Below are 12,104 nucleotides of genomic sequence, written 5' to 3' on the forward strand. Positions count from 1 at the left end.
AAGGAGCTGTGCACTGAGGGGACCCGACCACTTGCCTTGATGTTTCCTGGGCAAGCATGTTGCTTGTTCTTGTAGTAACAGTCGGTCTGCCTATGTTGTTTTATATTTTTCCTGTTGGTCTTTCTTTCAAGAAGTATCTTCTGTTCTTCTAGCCACTCCAGGTTGGTCTGCTTGTCTTTTCTAGGTCTATCTTGAAGTATAATTCTGTCTGTAATAGGGTAATATTCATATGCCTACAAGGAAGACCAGTTAATACTGTTATTCAAATTTATGCACCAACTTCTAAAGTGCTGTGGGTTAATTGCCCAGACTGCAAAGCCATTTGAATTGCAAGATCGGCAGTACAAGCTTACCAGCTGTTCCTTGGAAACCCTATACAGGGTTGCTATGGGTCAGAATAGATTCAACAGCACTTAACAACAACAACAACAACTAAAGCCAGTGATGATGAAATTGAAGAATTCTACTAACTTCTTCAGTCTGAAATTGGTCAAACATGCTATCATGTGATTGGGATGTAAAGTTTGGAAACAAACAGGAAGGGCTCAGTAGTTGGAAAATAAGACTTTGTTGATAGAAATGATTCTGCAGATTGCATGATAGAATTTTGAAAGACCAATGACTTCTTCATTGCACATATCTTTTTTTTTAAACAATATAAAAGATGACTATACACATTGACCTCACCAGATGGCATACACAGAAATCAAATTGACTATATCTGTGGAATGAGTTGGTGGAAAAGCTCCATATAATCAGCCAAAACAAGGCCAGGGGCAGACTGTGGACAAACCCATCAATTTCTCATGTACAAGTTCAGGCTGAACCTGAAGAAAATTAAAACAAGTCCACGAGAGCCAAAATTTGATCTTAAACAATATCCCACCTGAATTTAGAAATCATCTCAAGAACAGATTTGATGCATTAGACACTAATGACTAAAGACCAGAGAGTTACGGGGTGTTACCAGGGACTTCATACAAAAGGTCATTAAGAAGATAAGAAAGAAGTAAGGACCAAAATAGATGTCTGAAGAGACTCTGAAACTTGCTCTCCAGCATATATATGCTAAAGCAAGTGGAAGACATGAGGAAGAAGTCAAGGAGCTGAACAGAAAAATTTGAAAGAAGAACTCATGAAGACCAAGGCAAGTATAATGAAATGTGTAAAGACCTGGAGTTAGTAAACCAAAAGGGAAGAACATGGTCAGTATTTCTCAAGTTCAAAGAATTAAAGAAAAAAATTCAAGTTCGACTGGCAATATTGAAAGAATTCTATTGGCAAAATATTGAATGATGATGCAGAATGCATCAAAAGAAGATGGAGGCCCACTTGACCTGGCTTCAATGGCTGGATGATCAGAATTCAACTAGAAGAAGAAAGAAGAAGAAAAATAGTATAATGTGATACAAAAAGTGTAATTTGATACTTCATCCATAGATGTAGGTCAAGTTCATCAAATTGTTGAACTTGACCTACGTCTATGGATGCAGTAGCTCAAAAGGGAACAAATCTTTACAGCAAGGATCATTCCCACTCCTTCAGTACACAGGGTAGACAGGGATGTGCAACTTGGACATTGGCTACCCAAAATGGGGGGCTATAAAGGCAAGAAGTGACTGGCTTATAAACTTTCAAGAGGGAGCCTAGATCCAGAGGGCGTGGAGGAAGGTAGAATCTCCATTGAGTACTATCCAATCTGTCTGTGCGGGGCTGATGAAAGGAGATGGGGATGGCATGCCTGTGGCACAATAATGAATAATTGTTATCAGGACTGACTGTGAGGGTTGGGAGTGGTTGACTTTGCAGTCCAGGAGCGAAGTCCCTGGGACCATCAAGGGAGAAAAATGGAGTACAGGATCCTACCCAGAGAAGCAGTGATGCCAGAGATGGAGGCGAGGGGCGTGTGCTGATGACTGAGGGGCAGACTTGCAGGGTATATACCCTTTGGTTGGGTGATGATGCATGGAGGGGATTGTAATCATGGCAATGAAACAATATATGATAGGATGAATGTAAAGCTAATGTTCCCCTATGTAAATAAGACATTAAAAAAGAAAATAGAGGTACAGAGTCACTGTACCAAAAAGAAATGATGTTCAACCATTTCAAGAGATAGCATATGATCAAGAACCAATGGTACTGAAGGATGAAGTCCAAGATGAACTGAAGACTTTTGCAAAGAAGAAGGCTTTGGGAACTGTTTTAATACAAATTGAAATGCTTCAACAAACTGATGAAACACTTGAAGCAGTCACTCATCTATGCCTAGAAATTTGGAGCTCAGCTACCTGGTTTACTGGTTGGAAGACATCCACATTTGTGCCCATTCCAAAGAAAAGTGATCCAATGGAATGCGGAAGTCATCAATGTCATTAATATCACATGCAAGTAAAATTTTGCTAAAGATAATGAAAAGATGGCTGCAACAGTACACTGACAGATTACTGACAGAGGTTCAAGCCGGATTCAGATGAAAACATGGAATGAGGGATATCACTGCGGATGTCAGATGGATCTTGGCTGAAAGTAGAGAGTACCAGAAAGTTGTTTACCTACGCTTTATTGACTATGCAAAGGTTTTTGACCGTGTGAATCATGACAAGCTATGGACAGCATTGCGGAGAATAAATATTCTGACAGATTTAGTTATGCTCATGAGGAACCTGTACATAGAATAAGAGGCAGTTGTTCAAACAGAACAAGGGGACACTTAATGGTTTAAAATTAGCAAAGGTGTTCACCAGGGTTGTATTCTTTCACCATACTTTTTCAGTCTGTACGCTGAGCAGATAATCCAAGAAGCAGGTTTATATGAAGAAGAATGTGGCATCAGGATTGTAAGAAGATTTATTAACAACCTGCAGTATGCAGACTATACAAACAAGCTTGCTGAAAGTGAAGAGGACTTAAAATACTCTTGAAGATCAAAGACCACAGCCCTCAGTTGGGTTGCATCTCAATGTAAATAAAACCTCACCACTGGACCAATAAATAATATTATTAAAAATGGAGACAAGATTGAAGTTGTCAAAGACTTCATTTTGCCTGGATCAACACTCATGGAAGCAGCAGGCAGGAAATCAAAGAATGTATTGCATCAGCCAGATCTGCTGCACAAGACCTCTTTAAAGTGTTCAATATCAAAGGTGTCAGTTTAAGGAATAAGGTGTGCCTGACCCAAGCCATAGTATTTTCAGTAGCCTCATATGCATGTGAAAGATGGTGAAAAAGGATTATAAAATAATTGATGTATTTGAGTTATGATGCTGGAGAAGAATACTGAAAGCACCAGGACTGTTAAAAGAACAAACAAATCTGTGTTGGAAAAAGTACAATGAATGCTCTTCTGAGCCAGGTGGCGAGACTGACTTTTTCTCTCATACGTTGGACATATTATCAATAGGGACCAATCCCTGGAGTAGAACATCATCCTAGGTTAAGTGGAGGGTCAGCAACAAAAGAGGAAGACCTCCCAAGTATATGGATCAGTACAGTAGCAGCAGCAGTGGGCTCAAGCTTAACTGATTATGAGGATTAAGCAGGACCAGGCAGTTTTGTCTGTTGTACATAAGATTGCTATGTGTCGGAATCGACTCAATGGCATCTAACTGCAACAAAATGTGCTTCTTTCTGTTTTGCAGAGATGAGTGCCTTTTGGGAATCCTTTCTTATCTCCTAATGAGCCCTGGTGGAGCCGTTGTTGGACATTGGGCTGTTAACCACAAGGTTGGTGGTTCAAACCCACCAGCTACTCCATGGGAAAAAGATGAGACTGCCTACTTCCGTAAAGATTTAGTCTCAGTTACCCTACTCCTGCTGTGGCTCTGTAAGATCAGCACTGAACTGTAAACCATAAGGTCAGCAGTTCAAACCCAATAACTGTATCTTGGAAACTCAGTATAGGATCACTATGAGTCAGAACCAACTCGATAGCACTTAACAACAACAATAACCCTACATGGGGTCATTATGAATTGAAATTGACTCAGTAGCAGTGGGCTTTCTTATCTCTTACAATTATTTGTTGTTGTTAAGTGCCGTCGAGTCGGTTCCGACCCATTTACTCCTTAGTTAATCAGATCACATAGTTACCCAGTCTGCTGTTAAGATATTTTGTATTTATAACAGCTGTATGTCGGTTGGCTTGCAGCAGGGAGACTGGTTTCATGATTGTTTATTCCTTCTGTTAATAATTTTTGAGCAATTACTGTATGTATTGCAGGATGAGAAGTTTTGAAAAGCATACCCTGTCAATCCTGAGGAATGCCCACCTGAAGTGATGGGGCCTGAACTTGGCAGCAATTTAATTTGGAAAGGATAGTTGGGGTAGAAGAGCTTTGGAATAGAATTTACACTTCATGTGGCTTTTCTGAAGAATAGGGACAGTAGAATTCATTTCCTGAAAATATAGTGAGTGCTTGGTATATGCAAGGTACTGTGATATGTCAATGAAAAGTCAACTACTTACAGTAGTGTAGGATTGAGGAGGACGCAGTATTCATAAACACAAAAACAGGCCTGTTTGTTTAGGTAGTACAATATTTCTTTTAGAGCAGTGTTATGTTAAAGTGGAGTCCTGATGTGGTGCTGTGGGATAAAGCACTGGATCACAAGGTCGGTTTGAACCACAAGGTCAGTCATTCAAATGAGATGGAACCCACTCAGTGGCACTTAACAACAACAGCAATGTTAAGGTTAGGACTCCTGGTGTGATCCTGGTGTAGGATCAACACTATGCCAGAAAGGAAGGAAAAATGTTGTGAATCCAAGGGAGAAAATATAGGTAGAACCCAGATTTTCTCAATTGAATTTAGCCGTCTGGTTAATTCGGTTGTATTTAAGAGAAGAGTTGCATATAATTTTTTTGTTTTGTTTTGTGATTTTTTTTTTTCCATTTAAAGCTACTTTTTATTGATTTTAACAAACTCCATGAAATATTTTATCCTCAGTTCCACATTAGGACTAGCCTTTAATAATCTGAAGATAGAATTCACATGATTAAAGGAAAACATTAAAATGAACCCCTTCATATAGCTAGATGTAGAAAGAAACAGTACTTGGGCACAAAGTAAAGTTAAATTTTTTTTTGAAGTAGGTTTTTGGGGAGGAAAGGCAAGGCAGAGGCAGAGGAAGGAAGTAATTGGCACATTAAGCAAGTGTTAGGGGCCATAATCAGAATGGATTATTTCAAAGCAGATAACAAATTATCACGTTTCAGTTACAATATTTACTGACCAGGAAGTTTCCATGGCATCGAAAGTTGTCATTTTAAAAAAAGGCAAATATCGATGAACAGAAGAGTGCAGAAAGGTAAATGCCAGCTAGCATAAGAATGGTGCATGTAGATGGCATTAATTCTGGAGTCCTGGAAGCTGGTAGGTGTTCATTCATCGCATGGCCATTCTTTGCGAACATCATGCTTGCAGTTCCGTCTGTAGAAGCCAGGACCCAAGCATGTAGGTTCCCCCATTTAGACAGCAGGTCTTGTTTAGTTGTTTACTGTTCTGGATGCCCACGAAGGACACAAACTGCAAAGGTTGATGACAAATTGCAGGCTCCTCATGGGACCAAATGTCATCTCCTGGTGCAGTTTCACGGTAGCCCAAACCAGCAACTAGTGCTTTGGAAAAGGCCATGATGAATATCATACTGGAAGAGAAGTACTCCATCTTCCTGCAGTCTATAGCCCTTTAACAATTCAAGTAGAAAAACGTTAGCATGGCTTTTTAATTGACAAGATCACTGCCCAAACACCCAAAGGCAAACATTCATAAAATGGGAATGTAAAAAAGAAAAAAAATATCCCAAATAAGAAATATAGTTCCCCAGTTGTTTGGCTGTCCAAGGAAATTTGACGCTTGTATCTCAGCTCCAATGAATGCTCGCATACAATTTTAAAAACATCTTTTAATTTATTTTTGGCATGAGCAATATATTTACTGGTTGAAAACAAGAATGTCTTCAAAGTTAAACTATTTTTGCCTCCCTGATACTGGTTCCCTTCTTGTATTAGTCAGCTTTCAATGCAGGAAACAGAAACCACTTTAGGTATTTTAACCACAAAGAGATTCAGCACAGAGAATTGGTACTTAAAACATTGTTTTCAGAGCTGAAGGAGTGGGACTATCAATTTGAAGGGTGTATTACTGGAGCTGTGTTGTGGAAGTCAGGAAGTCATTGCTGCCACAGCTGTACTTCACCATTGCTGCTTGACACTCATGAAGCTGATGACTAGACACTAAACCTGTGTTGTTGTAGACCAGCAGCATCACTATCACCTGGGACCTTGTTAAAACCTCTTTGACTCTAGCTTGAATGACTTAAGTATTATCTACATTTTATCAAGATTCCCTGGAAATTTGCCATGTGCATGAAAGTTTGAGAGGTTCTACATTCCAGCACAGGGTCTGGTCATCATACTATAATTGTCTTCCAACCCATGGGTCTTCTTGACCTTCATTACCAATTGAAAGGGAGTTGGGGAAATGTTAATTGTTGATTTTCCAAACTCTCTTTTTAGAATGAGAATAGAATGAAGGTTGAAAGAACCCATCTACTGAACTGACCACACTTTTACACAAGTAACCACCATCATTAGTTTCTTATGTATTCTTCTAGATATTTTATGCATAAGCATTTTGTGGGAAAATTCCATTATCTCTTCATTACATTTTCCATGAACTTTTTGATGCCCCCTAAGCATATGTGAACATACCTTTTTTTACTTTTGTAAAATGAGTAATGGCTGTGTGCCGTGGAGTCGGTTCCGACTCATAGTGACCCTGTACAGGGTTTCCGAGGCTGTAAATCTTTGGGGGAGCAGAACGCCTCATCTTTCTCCCTCGGAACAGCTGGTAGTTTTGAACTGCTGACCTTGCAGTTTGCAACCTGATTCGTAACCACTACACTACTAGAGCTCCTTAAAATGAGTAATATGTTGTTATATTTTGAACCTTACTCTTTATTTAACAGTATATCTTGGAAGAACTTTCTATATCATGACATATGTTGTTGTTGTTAAGTGCTACCGAGTCTGTTCCGACCCATAGCAACCCTGTATAGGGTTTCTGAGGAGCAGCTGGTGAGCTTGAACCACCGACCTTGCAGTTCAACAGCTTTTCAGTCTGGCATATTAACCCACAATGCCACACCAGGACTCCATCATGACATATACAAAAGTTTTATTCTAACAGCTGTATGGTATTCTACTGTATGGGTTACCAAATGTCTAAAACTGAGATGGTCTGATATGACCTGAAAGGAGCCCTGGTGGCATAGCGGTCAGGTGTTTGACTGCTGGCTGATAGGTCAGGGATTTGAACTCACACAGGAGAAAAGACCTGACATTCTGCTATAGTGAAGGTTACATCTTAGGAAACCCTCTGAGGTAGTTCTACTCTGTCCTATAGGTTCACTGTAAGTTAGAATTAGCTGATTAGGCCCATGACAACAACAACAATATATTCTGAGTTACATGGTTTTCTAATTTGGCATGTGTATAAAATATAATATAGTTGTTAAATGTTTCCTGCCTCCTCTCTTGTGTGCTTAAGTTTTTTTGAGCTTTTATTGTGAATTGAGTGATAGTTTACATGGGAGAACATCAGTTTTGCATTCATCCTATCGTACTTCGCTTCATTGCAATGATTACAATCTCCTCCATGCATCAGTGTGCTTAAGTTTTTTTGTGTAAATAATTTCATTTAGTCTCATATACTGAAACACAGTGTTCTAAGTATTCTTTCTCAACTTTGCATGGAAATTTAGGTGCTGACAGATTAATTTGATAGTTCATAGACTAAGGAGTAGACAAATTGGGATTTGAATTTCAAGCCTCCATTATCTGTGGTTTGACGATATTATATGGAGCCCTTAAATGTCAGGCCTTTTTTAGTGCTTTGGAAGGAGTTTTGGAAGGCTACCATTTTGGATCTTTTGGGTGGGTTTTAAAAGCATTGATATATATATTTCATATATATATATATTTCCCCCCCCTCTCCCGCCCGGACTCAGGTATCCAGCTCACATAGAAGACATTGACTACGAAGAAGGAAAAGTACTCATTCATTTTAAACGCTGGAACCATCGTTATGATGAATGGTTCTGCTGGGACAGTCCTTATTTACGCCCTTTAGAGAAAATACAGCTGAGGAAAGAGGGCTTGCAAGAAGAAGAAGGATCTTCTGTGAGTAATAAATTTGTGACATTCCGTAATGAGTGTTGGGTCACCCACTGGGCAGTTTGTGTTCCAGCCCTTGATCTTCAGTGTGAAATTTGGTAGTAGCTGGGGACCAGTCCTCATTTAGGCCCATAGTTGTACCTGGATCTCTTGAGAATCCCAGTTTTTATTTATTTAAATGATGTGAGTGATGTGATAGCGCATAAATTAAATTGACTGAGACTACCAAGTGGATAGTGGATGGGGACATAATCTCTCTTTTACACCATTGTATCCCCAGCCTTTAGAACAGCGTTTTGCATATAGTAGGTCTTCAATAAATATTGGTTGAATAAATGAATGAATGATTAAATTCTAGATTCATAGTATCATGATCTTGTCAACATTCTGTCTGATCATTTATTAAGCCATCATTTAACATTGAGAACTGTTCTAGCCTCATATTCAAGATCTTTTATTAGTCCCTAAAGAGTTTAGAATCGCGTGGACTATATTCCCATTTTCTAAATTTTATCACTATGCCTGGGACTTTTACTGATACCTGAATGAAGTAATGCAGTATAACTGTAAGTTTTTTAAAGAGGCATCTGTAGCATTCCTACCGCCTTCATATCTGACTCAGCCCTTTATTTTATTGTTTCTCTGTTAGCATTTCTCCTTGATAGTCTCTTCCTCCCATCCCCATACCAATTTAGGATGAGGTTTAAGATGTTTGTCTCTTCTCAACCTTGATTATTTAGTATTCATTTTACAAAATTTATCAGTGCCAGCTGTGTGCTGGGTATTCTACAGGGTGCTGAGAAAACAGTATTAAATATTAAAGGTGAATAGGTGCTTCCCTTGACTAGAGATCTTTTTCAAGTGAGTGGTATAAATGTTGCTTCCAAGATAAAGTAGTCTTATTCCTTTTAGCTTGTATATTGGCAGTGCTGCCTGGTGTTCCTGGACTCGTAAACTTCACAGGGTAGAATTATCATCAGTGCTGAGTTACACCTATCCACACTTCACTCATGGGGTGAAGTCTTGTGGCCCAGCCCTTCCACTTGTTTTAACAGTAGACATATCTTTATCCATCCCAACAGCCTCCTTCCCTTGATCAGCCACGCTCATATCAACCCCAGCGTCTTTTATGAGTTCTAATCAGTTTGTGTGTCTTATAAAAAAGTATATTGGTAACAGGATTTTTTTCTTTTTTAGGAATTTCAAATAAATGAGCAGGTCCTTGCTTGCTGGTCTGATTGTCGTTTTTATCCAGCCAAAGTCACTGCCGTTAACAAGGATGGTAAGACATTTGAATTGTAGTTGTTTTTATTTTTTATTTAGGGGGGAACATTGTTAATATTAAAGTTTGATAATATATTTTCAGTATGTATTAACTGCCTAAGAATCTTCTTTATTCAAATTAATCAGGAACTTGAGCTCTATAAATAGATATGTATATACATATAAATAATTATATATATGTATATATATCAATATATAAATATAGTTGGATTAAAAGGAAGGCACACCTCTTTGTCCCTACTTTTCAAATTATAACTGTTGAAAAGTTTTTAGGTTCTTGCTGTCTAAAAGTTCCTAACTGATAAGCCCTAATATTCCTTTTAGTTGGAGCACAGTGGCTCGCTCCGTATGATAAGCATTGGACTCCAAAACACAAGGGCTGTAGTTCAAGCTCACCAGCTGCTTCTCAGGAGAAAGATGAGGCTTTCTGCTCCCATGAAGATTTAAAACCGTGGAAACACCCTAATAGGGTCACTATGAATCAGAAGCAACTTGACACTAACAACAACATTCATTTTACTAATTTGTAAATAGCCTTGAAATGAAATGAGCACCAAAAACCATTAAAAAAAAAAATGCTTTCTGGATGTTAGATAATTGAAGATAGTTTATAACATCAGAGTTACTATTTGAGTTTGGGCACTGTGGTTTACAGCTCTGAGTAGGGATGTATTTGACAAATTTTAGAACATGCAAGAATACGGGACAGGGAACTTGACCCAGAGACTCATTTTTTTAATACTAAGACTAGCAGAGGTTATAAAGATGAATCCTGGTACTCAGAGAATAGATTCTTGGGCCTTTTCTTTTTTTCTTTTTTTAATGTTTTTATTGTGGATTGAGTGAAAGTTTATAGGGCATATCATCACTTTTACATTCAACAAATCATATACCTTGTTTCATTACATTGATTACAATTCCCTCCATGTACCATCTGCTAACAGTATTTCTTTCTATCCACTTTAGCTTTTTAAAAAACACACAAACAACAACAAAAAACACCACTCAGACATATATAACAATTTACATCTCCAAATGGCACATTCTGCAAGTCTGCTCCTGACCACCAGCTCTTAATCCTTCTCTTCTTAGTCCTTGAATCTAGAGTCCTCACCCACTCCCTCTCTCCATGCCCCCATCTCTGCCCCCATCTCTGGCGCCGCTGCTTCTCTGGATAAGGTCCCGCACTCTGCTTGTGCGTTCCTCTCTTGATGGTCCTAGGGTCCTCTGTTTCTGAACTGTAAGATTAACCACTCCCCCTTTTTTGTTACAAAACTTCTACCTTTACAATTGTGACAGTCCCAATTAGTCATAATAATAGTTATTCACTATTGTATCTTACAAATCGTATTCCCATCTCTTTTCACCAGACCCATCTAGACAAGATGACAGTTATTCATTCAGTGGGGACTCTTTCTTTCCCCCAATACTCTTAAGCTAAACTCCCTCTTGAAACCTTGTAAGCCAGTCACTTCGTGCCTTTATTGCCCCCTTATTTTAGGTAGCCTTTGTCTAAGTTGCCCGTTCCTATCTACCCTGTGTACAGAGTGGATAGCATTGAAACCTGATTTGAAGACTCTTTCCCTCTCTGTTGGTATTTAGAGTAACTACCGCTCTGAGTATAGGTCAGGTTCATCATGAAGATGCATCATCTGTCACTGTAGCTGTTCCAGTTTGCTTGTCCTTTCTAGTGGGAATGTCTCACCTTACAAGGTTGTAGATGGGACTCAGGATTCCACATAAGGTCCTATACTCTATAAAGGCCTTGCATAAAGCCTATGGCACTGTGCAAGTTGTAGAAACCCTTTTAGGTATTCCAATCAGTTATAGGCTGAAGGCGGGCTTACAAGTTTTCTCTAATCATGTTTCCCAACATTCCTTTCTATCCCACTCAAGTGTCTGTTTTACAATAGTAGGCAAGGGAAACTAATATTCATAAGGCAGTCAAGGATTTTAGTGTTATTTACCCTCTTCAGGCTATACCTAGATCCCTGTATCCCAGAGCTCTGTTGTTCCAAGGTTGAGTATACATCACTATTTACCTCTGTCCCACTATGGCATGCAAACCTGTCTCAGTGTTCCCCTATCTATCTTGTTCTTCTGCCTCCTCCCCACTTCTTGTGTAGCCCTCCCGAACACCCAAAGTAAACCCCCCACTCCAACCCCATTGTGGTTACCTTATATTCCATTAGTTCTTCCCTCCATTTAAGACAGTTTATTTTATCCAGTAATCTATCTGACCTTCTCATCACCTGGGTCTCTGTTCCTCTGTGTTTACCTTTTTTCACATTGTAATTGTTTTCATCATAGACTGTCCTCCCAGATCCTCTGTTCTTATAATTTTATTCTGTTCTTTTTTTTTTTGTGAATTATGTGATAGTTTACATGGGAGAACATTAGTTTTACGTTCATTCTATTGTTATCATTGCCATGGTTACAGTCCCCTCCATGCAATCCTTTCCCCTTACCCCCAGGTCTTCAGCACACAGTCGTTCTCCGTCTCTGGATCTAAAGTCTCCAGCTGCTCCATCGCTCCACGTCATCGTCTCTGGCTCCATTTCAGGCATCACTGCTTCTCTGGGTAGGGTCCCGCTCTCTGCTCTTCTCCCTTGATGGTCCTAGGGACCTCAGCTCCTAG

General features: G+C 39.2%; 1 protein-coding gene across 1 annotated transcript in view; it reads left to right on the forward strand.

Moving 5' to 3' along the window:
- Positions 1-12,104, forward strand: part of PHF20 (PHD finger protein 20) — a 211,272-nt gene that overhangs the window by 82,692 nt on the left and 116,476 nt on the right. Inside the window, exons 3-4 of the mRNA XM_006875716.1 lie at positions 8,017-8,188; positions 9,380-9,464. Coding sequence (XP_006875778.1) covers positions 8,017-8,188; positions 9,380-9,464 — 257 coding nt within the window. The remainder of the gene's footprint in view (positions 1-8,016; positions 8,189-9,379; positions 9,465-12,104) is intronic.

Source organism: Chrysochloris asiatica, unplaced genomic scaffold, assembly GCF_000296735.1.
Source record: "Chrysochloris asiatica unplaced genomic scaffold, ChrAsi1.0 scaffold00337, whole genome shotgun sequence".
NCBI classification, from domain to species: domain Eukaryota; kingdom Metazoa; phylum Chordata; class Mammalia; order Afrosoricida; family Chrysochloridae; genus Chrysochloris; species Chrysochloris asiatica.